At 39.8% G+C, this 15,552-nt stretch overlaps 1 protein-coding gene across 2 annotated transcripts in view; it reads left to right on the top strand.

The window, feature by feature from the left end:
• The first annotated feature begins 318 nt into the window (after nucleotides 1-318).
• Nucleotides 319-15,552, top strand: part of piezo1 (piezo-type mechanosensitive ion channel component 1) — a 78,449-nt gene continuing 63,215 nt past the window's right edge. For both annotated transcript variants that reach the window (XM_047602789.1, XM_047602788.1), the window contains exons 1-2: nucleotides 319-1,037; nucleotides 9,113-9,208. In XM_047602789.1, coding sequence (XP_047458745.1) covers nucleotides 974-1,037; nucleotides 9,113-9,208 — 160 coding nt within the window. In that variant the 5' untranslated portion in view covers nucleotides 319-973. The remainder of the gene's footprint in view (nucleotides 1,038-9,112; nucleotides 9,209-15,552) is intronic.

Genomic DNA, 15,552 nt, shown 5'->3' with positions numbered 1-15,552 from the left:
TGACAATCATAACATTCAGGAATGAATACATTTTATTTCGAACATGTGAAATATGTAACCATTTGTTCATACAAAAAATATCAACAGGAACACAGCCCAGATAGACAGATAGACTTGATTCTATTCTCAAAAAACATAAATAGTAACTGCATTGAAATATTTAAAATCTTTCAATAACATTTGTTTCATTGGCTGTTTTCACGTTGCGTATTTGGACAGCAGGGGGCGCTGTTGACACACGTGCACAAAGTGCCATTTATATTAACCAGTGATTTTGACATCAGGTGGAGAATGTGCACAGAGGCTTCAAGGAATGAGCTATTTCGAGCTCCAGTGCTAATTGACACGGTCATGTGAGAAGTACACACGTTGGAACACTTTGCTTTGGCAGCACCGACAACTTTTGTAACAGTCCCCTCTGATCCCACCAAAGTTTTGTGGTGAAACACAGCGTACGGCTCCTCGGCGGAGTCTCGTTCTGTGCGGTGTTGGCTGAGCTGGAAGTTTGACTCATATTTACAGCAGGGAGGTGACCAGCGCAAACGGCAGCGGAGAAAAGCTCCTCTGTAAACGCCCCTCAGACTGACTTGCTCGTGAATCACATTTTCCACCTAGAGAAGTGCTAGTTCAGACTGGGCCCGCGTCGCAACAACAGCTCTTCTTTTCTCCTCGAATAGTTTCATCTCACTCAAACTATCGCGCAATCTGGTGCCGCCGCTGCGCCCTCAGCGCACATGGACGATCAACTCGGTTAATCGAAAAGTTTAGGTCGATTTGGGGAAACTCTCTTGAAGTTGTTTTTTTTTTTTTTTACCCGAGGAGACCGTGTGCTCAGAATCTCGGAATGATGGCCTTTCACTCCTCTGTCAGATTTAATCAAACGCCGATGGAGCTATTTGAGGTGTGTTTCTGGCCCATTCTCTGGTAGTTGTCAAGGCTGTTGATTATCGGTGGAGTGTTGCGGTGCGTTGACATGGATCTTCAGGTGGTCGTCTGGCTGTTCTACTGCTTTCTGCTACCCTGCGCATTGTTATCAGGTAATTAAGTAATTTTCTTTCAAACAAAGGGCGCGCTTATGATTAAATGTGTCCCAGTGCTTCTCGACACTCACCAGCGCTACTGGGACTTACTGGGTGGGAACTGCTGAAGCAGCTGGAGAAAGAAATGGAATTACGTGTACACTTTTCCAGCATGTTTTATGTGACTCTTTATAGAGCACACTAAAGCAGCGAGGAGTGGAGGTCACACTTGTCATTTCATTTGCACACGTCAGTGTCTGATTCTGTTTTTATATTCCCAGCTGAATGTTGTCAGTTTGAATGATTGCAGACACACTGAATTGCTGTCCCCGTCCATTTGAAAGTGTAAGACATGGTGTGTTTGATGTGTCCTCTGTATATTTCTATGGTGGTTCATCAGAAAAAAAAACATTACAACTCAGGAAGATATTTTTATAGCATTAACATATATACTTTCATACAGCAATATCATCTATTAAGATATATATGTTTTAGAATTTATAAATAGCCTACCCTGTCTCCTTTGTCCCAGGGTAGTGTTATAGTGTTAATTCAGAACTGACAGCTGGAGCCAGTTGACAAATAGATTTCCAGTGAGAAATAGAAACTAGTTGAAGAGTTAGGACACATAATACGGTGTGACTGACATTTCCTGTCCATCCTTCAGTTACCACAGTCTAAAAGGAAATTTTGTTCTACTTGATCCTAAATGTATGCTTTTAGATTCACTTACTGAGATGAGGCAAGAAGTACTTTCTCAAGGAGCACGGAAAAGTGCCTACAGAAAAGGGGAAGCCAAAAGTTGAAAAAACATCATGCATAAAGTTGTCAGCAGTGATTTGTCACAAGCTAACAAAGAAGAAGTAGACAAGGAAATTTTCAATTCACCGTTTGTCTTCGGACATGTTTCTGCCCGAGATAAGGTTTTATTTACGCCTTCTGGAATTTCCTCTGTATTCCTATTCTCTCTACCGTCACGAAGACCAAGAAAAGGGACGTAGCGGGCTGTTTATTTACACCCTTTGCCATAAAGCCGTGATCGCTGTGGTTGCAAGTATTGACACACCCAGCACAGAAGTCGTAGAGATTGTTGGGAGCTTTTCTCTTCACCTCTATGCTGCTGTATATGGTATTGTCAGTATGGAAGCTTGTCAGTGCTGCCATATTTGATCAGTTTTTGTTCTAGTGATAAAAATAACTGCTGAACTGCTCTTATTTCAAATAATTCACGTAGCAGAGTGCTCTCATATCTAGCAGCACATATAAATCATTAGAACTGCGTTTGGCATTCTTTCAGACGGCAAAAGCAAACGACCTCAGGTGGAGTCAGGCGTTGCTCGAGCCTGAAAAATGATAGCAGCACATTAAAGCAGCTGTTTCTCAAATGGCCACTTGAGGTTGGCTCCGAAAGTGAGCCAGTCCCCACAGACCCCCCATGTTTAAATGCCAGCTTAACAGCAGAAATAAACACACTTAGACTAGTATAAAAGCACCTTTAGAGCCTTATGTCCACCTTCCTAATATTGTGTCCACAGATTCTTGATCAGTTTGGCATCTAGCGAATTTGGAGGCCAGGTCAACACCTTGTCCTGTTCCTCATGTTTTTTGAGTTGTTCCTAAACTGTTTCTGTGTGTGTGTGCTGGGGATGGCTGCTGCCATCAAGGAGTGTCATGCATCAAGTTCACATGAATTCCAGGTCCAAAAGTTTCCCAACAGAACACTGAATTGTCGCAAGATGAGTAATGTTATGTACTTCTCCTGTCAGTAGTCATAATGTTGTGGCTAATAACTGTATCTTTATAGTAAAATGGATCGACTTCATATATTAAGAGAACAATCCGGTGTGAAACTCTCTCTGCACCCCCCAGGGTGAACTAAGCTGACGGAAACTCCCTTTTAACAGGAAGAAACCTTGCGCAGAACCCAGCTCATATGGAGGGACCCATCTGACTAAGACCAGCTGGGTAGAGACAGGAAAAAAAGACAGAGGAGAAAGCAGCAGGAAGAACATACGTCATACATACATCTGGCTAACGTGTACATGTAGAATCTAGTCATGATACAAGTACAAGATATAGTGGATGATGTCACGTAAGAGACTGATGATGAATCCAAATAAAGCTGTTGACAGTAGTTGTTCTATCACAGGTGAGTTAGCTGCTACAATAGCTGAACAAACGAGGCATCATAGGCAGGTGGGGGATTTATACATTCAGGTAGAAGTGGAGAACTGCACACATGTGTACACACATATACACACACACACAATCCTACAGTAGGTTGCATATTAGTGGTGGTCATAGGAAGATCTCTGACCACATTTGGACGTGGAGCTTCCAGGGTTGGAGTTCTAATTTTGTGCAGGTTTACTAAACAATAACTTAACGTGTTTTTCCAAGTCATGATTCACACTCACACAAAACAGCGCTGTTCTTGGTTCTGAAAAGGGTGTAGGTATCCATTAGAGACAGCTGCTGTTAAAATATTCCACTGCGCCCCATTCTCTGTTTATTTACGTGCAGAGCATTCAGCTGAGATCGGACCAGGCCGAGTGAAAGAGAGCTGGTTTCTTGACAGAACCTGCCTCTTAATTGCAGCTGGAATTGCTAAATGATGTGGCATTGTACATCCTGATGGCTGCTGGCAAGAAAAGGCCTACTCTGAGGCACATAGCTAGATGTGTTTGTGGCTAGACATGCTCCTGGGCTGTATCAGTACTACATAGAGAGGATTAGAGGGGTTGTTTATGATGGCCTTCAGCTTCCCTCTAGTCCTCTACCCCATCACTGGCTCCACTTTTTTCATTTCCATCACTACTATGCGTATCACTACTACTTAGCCTTCCTCTCCAGTTCGTTCTGTTTGTTGGCACCACAAGTTGCGATGCCTCTTCTTCAGCACACCACCAAAAATAAAATCACACTGGTGGAATATTTGTAGCTGCCTGGTGCAAAGATCTGAGCCTTACAATTCTTCTTATTGTTACATGAATCTATGGTATATTTCAACAGATGCAGTAAGGATGCTTAGGATACAATTCATACAGGAAAGTTCTGTCCAGCTTTATCTCTGTGTAACTACTGCTAATTTCCATCATGCTGATGGCTTCTACTGACAGATACACGGCCAGGTCACTGGCTCATCACTGTCACTGATAGTGGCCAATCTCCTTATAACTGGTATAGACAGCAGAGCCCTGAACAGCTTCCAACCACTGATCAAGATGTGTGAATGACCAGAAAGAAAACAATACAGAGGCAGCAACAGGGAAGGAGGGAAAAAAATATGCAAACTCAGGAAGTCAGTAATGCTTAACACATCACAAGCCCATGGCATAAGAGAGAAGAGTCAACTCCTCATGTAATGACACCACAAAATTTTAAACGCTTCACTGGCCTCTCAGATGAGAGGGCAAGCAAATCCTGTTGCCCTTTTATTCAGCATTTAGTCTTTGTTTAGTAGTTAAATAAGGCATGTAGAAGAACCTAATTAAAGATGCCCAAATTGCACAAGCTTTAGGAGACTGTTAGTATATGAACATTTCCACTAGAAGTTAAGAAGTGTAGTTACTGTACGTCTTCAGTTGACTGTATACATGATATTTCCAAATGATCACAATGAAATGTACGCAATGGTGCTGACATAGCACTTGGGTTTTGTAGGTTTGTGTCAGACTTTGAATAGATCTCCATCCCTCACATCAAGCAGACTGAACTCGGAGGAGTGTTCCAAAACAAGAGAGTCATAGCTTTTCTGGAAATCTTCATAGCTTGGTGAGAAATACCCAGAAGGTGTGTGAGCTGTGGGCTGTATAGGAGGGAGGCAGAGAGGAACTAATGAAAACAGGGATCTCATCATCAGTATCTGGAGTTTGGCTTTTATCTGGACATCATAAGGTCGCCATCAGGAAATTAAAGGGCCTCTGAAACTTAACAGATTAATAGTCTAATTCCAAATTTGACTTTGTCTGATTTTCTTTGTTTCTAGTATGACGTTTTCATAACCCAGAATTTAAAGGAAATTTATTTTATAAGTTGATTAAAGAAACACTGATTCCTAGTGTTCACTCCAGGACAGCTTAAAACCAAGTGTGCCACTGGGTAGATCAAATCCAGAGGATAATGAACTGCTGCTGGTATGCTTTATCTAACCCATTTTACCAAAGAAAACAGATCCAACAGATGTACATGTGTAACAACACAAGGTTGGAAACTTCCATAGTCATCTGATAAGAAGAAGAATGAAGAGAGTGAGAGTTTTAAATGAATGTGGTTAAAGATAGTCTCTCTGTTTGGACTTTTGCTGAACTTCATTCGTTTACATCATGTGTTTTACTTACTAATCTGTTAATAGCTTTTCGTGACCTTTGGAGTCAGAAATTCCTAAATGTTGTGACAACAGAGGGGCTCTCTCCATCTTTCTGTACAGTCCATGGACATCATTTGCTTCAAGCTTCCCATTGACTTGTGTGTGTATATGTGTGTGTACAAGTGGATGGACTGAGTGGGATTCAACTTTTCAACAAGGTGTTAGACCTGTCTTTTACGAATAAACAACTAAATGAATAAATAAGAACTGTATATATTCGGTCCTTTAGTGACAAAACTAGCTTTTTTCCCTTTATACACTCAGAATTTTCTTTCTTGGTGTCAAGTTTCGGACGGATCGCAGCCAATGGGCTAATCCTTCTGTTATGTGGTATATTCACTTTTACTGTCAAGTAAGCCATGACAGGGACCCCGTTAAACATGTGCCTGCCTTGGAAAGTAGTTACACACGGAGCCCAAAGGTTTTAACATCATCTGTCCATTATTTGCCTTAGCACCACTAAAACATAGTGTCCAATTGTATGTGTGCGTGCCTGTGTTCTTTCCACAAAAACAGGAAAGTTGGTCAGCCAGGATTCAGCTACACAGAAAGAGAGAGAGAGAGCGAGAGAGAGAGACAGAGAGAGAGAGAGAGAGAGACAGAGAGACAGAGAATGTTCCAAAAAACCATTGGGCAACACGTTCCCTTCATCGTGTATAGCTTTGCTGCCCTAAGTGTTGATGAGTTCTGCAGCAGGCTCTTTGGTTTCCCCTCTTCTTATGTGAGATGTGGAATAAAATACACGAAAAGAACTGGCTGTAGTGTAAAATAGCTGCTGTTAGCACTGGTTGGATATGACAGAGTCTCTGATATGATCGCTGTCATTTTGCCAGCCGTGGAGAAATAGGTTCAAAGTAGATTTCGACATGCCTGGGCACTGCCCTGAAGATCATCATAAAAGGAAAGAAAGGAGAAGAAGAATGTGAAGCCCACGTTTTCCAGCTTCACAGCATATCCTGGCTTCACCTCTCTCTAATCTTCTCCGCTTTATTCAGGAACCAAAATTTAAGAGTTTTGAAGACCTGTATTTAAGTTCAACATGAGGCGTGGAAAGGCCGGCAACACAAGATACATTTTACTGACGGTTTTCTTTTATGTCAAAATGTTTGTTGCTCATTTTAATGTTCCGTTGGACACCAGACCAATTATCACAGTACCTTTGTTCTTGTTAGTTGGCAGGAAAGGAGATTCTGAAAAAAAGGGTAAACAACAAAGGTCGTTTACCCTTTAACCTTTTTTATTTTTTTTATTAGAAATGTTTTATTTCAGTACCGTAATGTCTTCCAATAAACAGACAGAGAGACACATCAAGTCAGGACTGCTGGTCCATTGGGAACTACCCAAAAAGAAAGGAATATAAACATTCAAAGATAACATAACAGGCATAGAGGACAGGGTGCTGGTAAGAGATAGGTCCTGTGGCTTGTTATCACATTGGTCCATAGACATCTTTTTGGGTGTGTTTGATGATTAACTGGACAGCAGGGAGGAACTCATCTGTACTTTCTTTGTGTATGGAAACTGATTCTATGGTTGGGGGCAGTTATGGTCTTCTCTGAGAATCATTCATCTGCTTAATAAGTATCTGGATTGATCCAGACATTCTTGATGGCTCAGTATGTTTTATACAAAACCGCTTCCTATACCAGTCCTTAACTTACTCTTCTTATAAGGTGTCCAAGTTATGAAGTGTTAGAACTGAATTCGTTCTTCATCTACAATAGGTTAATAATAATATATAGTTTTTGTTAGAAGTTCAAGCACAAACAGTTCTGTAACCCTACTCTAGTCTTTGGATTTTTATTAGGCTTCGCAACTAAATTCTTTCATTGGAAGAATATCCAGGTAGAGCAAAAGTGAACTTTTATTTGAAGATATTGAAGTTGAAAATGGTGAACAGGAGAACCCACCAAAATAAGGGGTGAAGGGGAATGGCTAAATTATGGCCCTGCAGTGATTTATTTTATCATGTATTTCTGAAGTAACACAATTCACCCTGGTTTTGAAAAAGTTACATTGCTTGAATGTGCATATTATTCTTTGAGTTTTTGGTGACAAATAATGTTTCATATAAAATCTATAGAAATACCCAGATTACATAGCTCATCCTGTTTGTGGTCTCTTTACACCCTTTAGTAGTTATATGAAATGTATGTTGGATTTCAGGGCTCACTGGGTCACTCCGTTTAGTGACACTTTGGAGTTAGAACTCCAAGAACCTGATTAGATTACTGAAAATGAAGAAGGGCTTCCTTCCTCCTGAGTGGACCTGCAAAGATGAAGAATCAAATTATTGGGTCAGAAGTTGGGTGGAGGTTGAGGGTTGGGGCATGTGTACTGGTTAGTGTGCCATTCTAATTCTGGGCAGCTTAACAAACACACTACAAGGCAACACTGAGAACTTTCCATCTGCCATAATAAGACTCTCTGCCTTTATGTAGGTCAAGATCTCCGCTTCTCACTTTCTGAGCAGACTCATCACTGTCTTCACATATTTGGAGAACATGCAGTAAATGTTCAAAATGTCCCAATTATGATAAATCCCCTCCCAGCATCTTGTCTGGCCAAGTAGGCAAGACGGCTGCAAAAGACACACCCACTCTGTGGCACTGTATCAGAGGGAGAACAAGGATATTGAGAAATAGGCCTGTCTACCGAGTTTCCTTTCACTTCCTGCAATGACGACAATGTGTGCCAATCCCTTGCTACTGACAGGTTATTACGCAAGCATTCTTTGATGCGCTGCAGGTTCCCCAACATTAACAAAGTGACTTCGATAGGGGAAAAAAGAGGGGTACTAAAACATAGCAACTCTCTTCCCATAGATCTGGACCTGCCTCTCTCTTGACAGAGATGCAAATCTCCCAATCAGCTTGGTGGCGATTGTTGGTGGTTTGCAAACAAATGCCATTGGTCCACCTCTGCCAATAGGAAGAAGCTGTGCAGCACAGATATTGACATTCTGGTTACATCCCTTCAATCCATACTTAACTGGTTGTAAGGAGGACAGAGAGGGTTGTCAAAACTGCAGCATTGACAGACTACTGGGTCGTTTTGAAACTACCAACTGGAAGAACCTTGTAGTGCCATCAATCAGCAATCCTTTATGGCTGGCTGAATGTTTGGACTTATTCTCCTGCTGTTTAATGTCTTTGTTCATGATGGTACTGTGTAAGAGACAAGACACTGACCAACTACAGATCCAAAATGTTCCACATGTAGCACAATAAAATGTTGTCTAAGTAGTTATTCCCATTAGTCATACCACCCTCCTGTCGCAGAAAATGTCCTGGGTGCGGCAAAAACAAACAAAAACATAAAACCTGGAAAAGTGTCTTACCAAATTTTAAAACTGTTGACAGAGTCCGTTTGCGATAGATGTTATTAAGTTATTAATACTGACGGTGTGCAGTCAGACTTTCCTAACTTTGAACTTAAAAACAGATGGGAAGACTTTATACTGAACATGTTCAATGTTCAAATGTCAACGCAACTCCGGTAAAAAGAAGCTGTATATACAGGTCCATGTGTAACAACTCACAGATGGAAAGATTGCCAAGTTGACAATGCTAATGAACAGCACATTTTATATTTTTGTACATTTGTCTGTTAAAGGATACATTTTGGAATGTTGTGTCTGTTCAGGCACATGTTTAATGTCAGAGTTCAACTGCAACTTAAAACGTGTGTTTGTTTTCTGACTGTACTGTTTCTGTCTTTGTAGCTTGCCTTTTTCGCTACAACCTCCTGTCGCTGGTTTACTTCCTCTACCTACTGTTGCTACCATGGTTCCTGTGGCCCAACAAACACACAATCAGAGGTAAGGCCATGTATGTTTGTGAGTCAGCGTTTTACTCCTCCTTATTTTACCTCAGACATTTTTGTCATTGTAACAGACTTTAGTTTGCCTGTTCTCTCTTGCATACAACAGGTATTTGTTCTTGTCAATGACTGGCTTTGTGCTCTGTGTGAATAATATATGGCATGTATTTAGTACTGTTGTGTTTTTGCAATTATTTCCATCAAAATGTTATCCACTGTACCACCTGAGAAGGTACAAGGTAATGCATATATCTGACTAAAACTTTCACGCAGCATCTAAACATTTAAACACCCCAACAACAGTGCAGGATCTAGTTGATGCATGTTGTATGAGATATTGATAATGGATACCAAATAATGGATTTGACAAGCGTTCAGAATGTTCTTCACTCATTCCAACCTCGTTCCACACAACACAGACTATGTATTTACATTTAACGTCACAATTCACGTCACTCACAGCATTTAACTAGGGTCAGAAGTTGGGTAGATGATGAAGATGTTGTAGTGTGGGAGGCGAATCCTGCTTTTGACATACATTTTGAGGAGATGTGGATTAGTGGTTAGAGATGCACAAAAATTGTTTCCCCCTGTGTGATCAATACAGTTTAAGTAGAAAAACTTTTTCCCCACGTTTGCTCTAATGGCTTCAGTCTTTCTAGTGTTCTGCTATATTTTGGAATACAGTGAATACTCTGGCCACATCGACGCTGATATATTTTGATTATGATTAGAAGTTTTATAAGGTTTTAAAAAACACGGAAAGGAACAGAGAATGTTGGAAATGATCATGCAAACATCTATGTTTGCCTGGTGATTGGCTCTTTATGATGCTTTTCCTGTAGGCAATGGAAAAGGTATGCCATTATATTGTTGTGTGTGACATCCAGGCCTGGATATGACGCTGCAGGCACTTCCTCCCCTGATGTTTAGCCAGGAAGGTATTACCTATGGTGCTATGGAAGTGCTGTGGCCACAACCATCTAGTCAGAGTGATGCAGCAATTAGTATTGTGCAACTAGTATTTTTTGTTCTCCTTATGCTCATATTCTTCCCCAACATTTTGTTTCCTGATTACTGTGCAGCTGAGCTTTTGCAAACACAGTAGACATTAAAAGCAACATCCTGCTGTAGAGCTTATGTTGGATTTCTTCAGTTTGAATCTCACTGAAGGTTGTGCAATGTTTTCACCGCTGTCAGCATTTTCTCTATTTTTTTCTCATTTTTATTGGTCTGGCTTGAAACTATGAAACAAACATTTTGTCTTGAAGGCAGGTCCATTTGATCTCAGCCTTACTCACTCTTTGCTGAAGTCCAATCTTGTATATTTGTCATGATTCGGTGTCCTTTTGCTTTTATTTGTGAACGTGTTTTGAGTTTCCTGTTTTATTTTGTTAATTTTTCTTGGTTTCCTGCTGTGCCTCCTCATGTTTTCCCTTGATTGCTTATTGGTTTCTCCATGTGTGATCGCTCTCATTAGTTTCACCTGTGTCTTGTCATCCCTCAGCCCCCTTGTGTGTATACATAGCCCTGTCTTTCGCTTTGTTCTCTGTTGTGTCGTTGTAGTTTGTGTCTTCATGGCTTTTGTCGTCATGTTTCAGCTTCTGTGTTTTGTTTTTGGTCTCCTGTGTTTTCATGCTGTGCCAGGTTTTCTACATTCTTGTGTTTTTCTTTTTCTTTTGGATATCCTGCCTTTGGCAACGTCTTGTGTTTAATAAAGACACGTTTATTTGGAACCATAGGCTCATCACACTTTTTGTCCTACATTTAGGTCCTCACCTCCTTCAACTTGACAATATTTTATGTCTTGAGCCTGATAATCAGGATACAGAGATATGCTGCACTGTAAAATCGAACAAATTGACTTGCAAAGCGAGCTTAGTTGTGTGGTTTTAGAACTACTAATTTCAGACTGATCTGTGACAGTGAGCAGCTTTGAGATAGAGATAAATGCAGAGAAATAATTTAGCCATGGGGGATCAATGAAGGGCAAAATAATTATTAAATTATTACCTGGAAAGATTTTCCCCAGAGGGATGTAGTAAGTACAGGCCTGACTGGTAACGCCTCTCATACAGTGTGTGTTGCAATGCTTCATTTAGCCAAGAGGAGCACTGATATAGAAGCTGAGGTGGTTTACTGCTTTCAGGTGTACTGGTCTGGCTACAACACGTTTATCCACCATTTTTTCAGATGTCTGTACTGTTAACTTAAAACATAAACGCCAGCTTAACAAAACTTGAACAGACATTTAGAACATTACGTTGTTCTAATCCGTACAGAGCATGTTATGTTTTTGACTGTGGTTTGTATACAAAGAAAGGAATAACTTTTTATATCTGAATGTACTAGTGGAGATGATGATTTGATTAAGGCTTGATTTGATTGACTTGATTAAGGATTAGTGCTGGGCAGCAAATTCCACGTATCTCTTTCACCTATTCTTGTGAATTGATGAGTTGGTCGTGAATGCCCTATTTTTGTAAGGTGCTGACCTCCTCGCCATCACATCCTCAGTGTGTCATTGAACTTAAGTCTGCACTGATTTGCTGATGAATTAACAACACTCTCCGCCCCTGCAGGCTGGAGGAATGTATGAAGACTTTGAGGGTGTGATTTATAATATTATATTCATGTGGTTGTTTAAAATAACTAACCAGATAACCAGATAAAATATAAATTAACAACAACTGTGTGCTTTCAGTGAGTGAGAAACTCAGCTCATTATGTTCTAGAATTTGTATCATCTCCCCATGTCGGGGTGTACACAACAACAAAATTATGAATGAAAGAATTAATTAAGTCATTCTTTAACAGGAACAGCACTGTATTTGATGACAATTTCAACTCATCTTGGACAGCAGTTGAAAAACACAACCGTCTTTCCTTTTCATTTAAAAATGATGAAAAATTAATGTATATATATTTGACATTCAAAGATCTGTATAATGCATTTTATTGTATTAGAGTGGTTTTGATTTATTTGCTGTTTTTATGCTGTATATCAAACAATAAAACTAATTTCAATTTTCTCAAACAACCAAACACTCAACCAAACAACTTGGATGTTAGAGTATTATTTTATTATAGTAAATGTTAATAATTCACATCAGTGAAATCAAAGTCAGTTGAATAAATAGTAAATATTAAAGCCACCCTTCAGGATATCCCGGAACAGCATCATTGTTTTGGTCTAGATGTTGCCATTGAAAGTCCATGCTGCAACTTCGGAGCTGGTCAGTCTACTGGCTTTACTCTGAAGTGTGCTGTAGGATATCTGCAGAGATGAACAGTGACGAATATGAACTACTTCCCTACTGTATTTAAGTACTAAAATAATGTTAGATGTGATAAGATATAAGATATGGATGGACTAAAGAATAAAAATAAGGGTATAAAAAGATATATTTACATTTTTTTATGGTCTGCATTGTTACTCGTTACAATTGACCTTTCGCAAAACCCCACCCCCAAACGGTCGTTGTCCAATCATACATCCTAGCAACCGTTACTATGTAAACAAGGTCGTCAAGCTGCCCACCTCGGCAAACAGGCAAAATGGGGAAGCGGTGTGGTCGGATTAGACCATATACAGTGAATAGTCGGACACAAGGTTAGCTGGCTCGCTAGCAAGTTCATGTTCACTAGCCAACTTTAGCGTTGGGTCTCAATACTGCGAGTTCTCGGTAACGTTATGTTTCATCAGTTTACATCAAAGTTGAACATAGTGTCCCAACAGGCGATTACCCATCCTTGTACTGCTGTTACAGCCAAAGGAATCATGAATGTCCTGTATGCTTAATATTTAAAATAATATCAACAATGATATTCAAACTTTTGGCCACATTCTTTAATAACTACATAACACAATACTTACACAGTACTTTTACTTTCAGTACTTGAGTAGTAAATATTAAAAAAAAAATTACTTGCAATACTTAAGTAAAAAATGTTGAGTGTTTAGTACTTTCACTTATGTGTGGTGCTTAAAGAACACTTCAACTTGTACTCAAATCACATTTTTGTTAAGTATTTTTACTTTTACTCAACTCACAGTCTCTAGTACTTTATATACGTTTGAGTATCTGGGTCCCAATAGCTGACCTAATAAAAATCAGCCACAGATTTCAATTTAAAACAATTGATTGGTGACTCTAAATTGACCCTAGGTGTGAATGTGAGGCCGGGGAAAATGTGGATTTCCAGATCAAATTAAGTACAATTGGACTCCACAATGATCCATACTAACTAATATGACTTTGAAAAGTGGATTAGCCTCAGTTTGAGGTCATTTCAATTATATTATAAATGTAACTTAATAAAAGATGCTAACGCTAAGAGCTTTAGCCATACAATACTGTAGACCGGATGTTAAAAGGATGAAATATTCCATTTATTGTTATTTAGTGTTGGAACTGAAATGGTTACTGTTGGCCAAAACTGCACCAAAACAACAACATCCACAAACTTATTTGACAGCCCTCCAGGAAGTAACTTAAGAAGTGGCTAAAGGTATTACTTCATCAGAAAAATAAAACATAAATTAATATCTGTAAAAACTAACTGCTTCTCAAATCTGTTGGTACGATCAATCGCACAACAGTTCTTCGCCTTTTTTTTTTTTTATTATTATTTTTACAATTTAGACACTATTAAAGCCTATGATTCAAACTAATGCAGTATATCTCCAAGCCCAACTGTCACCTTTTGCCACTCAGTGGCTGTAACCAGCGAGACTTCACTGGTTGTGATGTCACATGCATACCCTATCCATACATATATACATATATATGCATACCTTCTGTAAGATTATATCTGTTTCTGGTTTTGGGTCCGGTTTCAGTTTTTCACATAGACATACAATCTAGAACTTACACAGTGATTTTTTGTGTCATTGTACCATACATTATATAAGTAAATTAACAAGTACCATACAAGTAAATAATTCTTAATGAAAAATCAAACAAACTACCTTTTATCCCCCCAGTTCATATGTGCTCTTGATTATTCTTAACTGCATTAAATGCTTGCTCTATTCATTTAATTCTCCTGTGTTACATGCATCAGCTACTGTAGTAGCATGTACTCTGGTTTGTATCATGTTATATGCTTTATCCAGATGCATATATGAATCTACTTCTATCTGCTGCTCTCTTCTCCTCTTCTCTCTCCTCTCGTCTCTCTTCCTGTCTCTACCTGGCAGGCCTCAAGCAGATGGGTCCCCCTCATATGATTTGGATTTTGCTCAATGTTTCTCCTTGTTAATAGGGAGTTTCTTCTTGCCACTGTCAATTAAGTGCTTGCTCTGGGGGTTTTAAGCCCTGGGTTATGTAAAGAAATCAAGAGAGCATCCTGATTATTGTTGATGCTACTGTATATACAGTGCTGCTTAAATGTTTTTGAAACCCTTAGCAACCCCAGTTTTCTACCTTTCTGCTTAAAAATGATTCAAAACAGTATTTTGTTTTTCAGAAGTCCTGAAACTAAACAATAAGAACCCAGACAAAATAAATTAAGCAGAAATGTTATACTTCTGTATTTGTTTACTTGTGAAAATGGGCCAATATTACATATTTGTGAGTTGCAACAGTAAGTGCACCTCCAGGATTACTGAATTAATTTCAAGGCCAAATTAGAGTCCATCTCTTAAGATGTGTTTCTAATCAATGTAATGCGACTCAGGCTTCGTTCAGTGTCAACATGTTTGTGGAGGTCTATGATGACTACAATGTCTCAGGAGACTTTGGAAAAACAGTAGCTAGCTGTTACTGCTGGAAAAGGACACAGAATCATGTGGATTTGTAAATTCCAAATTTGCGAGCCTGCCAGCCTTGGCCACTGTGAGGTCTAGTGTTGGGGATGCCTGACATCTTTGGTGGAATTTCCTCAATCTGATGGCTTTGTTGACCATTTACCCATATGCCTGGGTCACCAGGTAATGGTGCTAATACTACCGACTTCACGACTTTTGCTGAGAAGGTGCTAGGGTTCCTCTCCCATTACACTGGGGCCAGGAAGCAGACTCAGCCTTTCACCATGTGTGAAGAGTAATGGGCCTCAGCACTGTATCATAAATTGCCTGGTCCAGGAATCTCATACAGTTGAAGTCAGACTGTCCAAAGTCTTATCAGGTTATCTCACCTTGTCCAAGTTCTCTCGCCTTGTCCAGGCTCTCACCAGCCTGCTGCTGCACATGCAGCTTCTGCATGGACCTGTTCCAGAAGGAGACTATTGACTGTTGACTCTCCTTCGTTGTTCTGCTTGTGGCAGCTCGGAATGTGCTCTTCCTGTTGCAACAGTTCCAACCAGAGCCCTTTGTCTTATAACTTCTCTGGAAGCACT

This window comes from Mugil cephalus, chromosome 13 (genome assembly GCF_022458985.1).
Source record: "Mugil cephalus isolate CIBA_MC_2020 chromosome 13, CIBA_Mcephalus_1.1, whole genome shotgun sequence".
In the NCBI taxonomy this organism is placed as follows: domain Eukaryota; kingdom Metazoa; phylum Chordata; class Actinopteri; order Mugiliformes; family Mugilidae; genus Mugil; species Mugil cephalus.
This window is presented reverse-complemented; position numbering and strand designations above follow the sequence as displayed.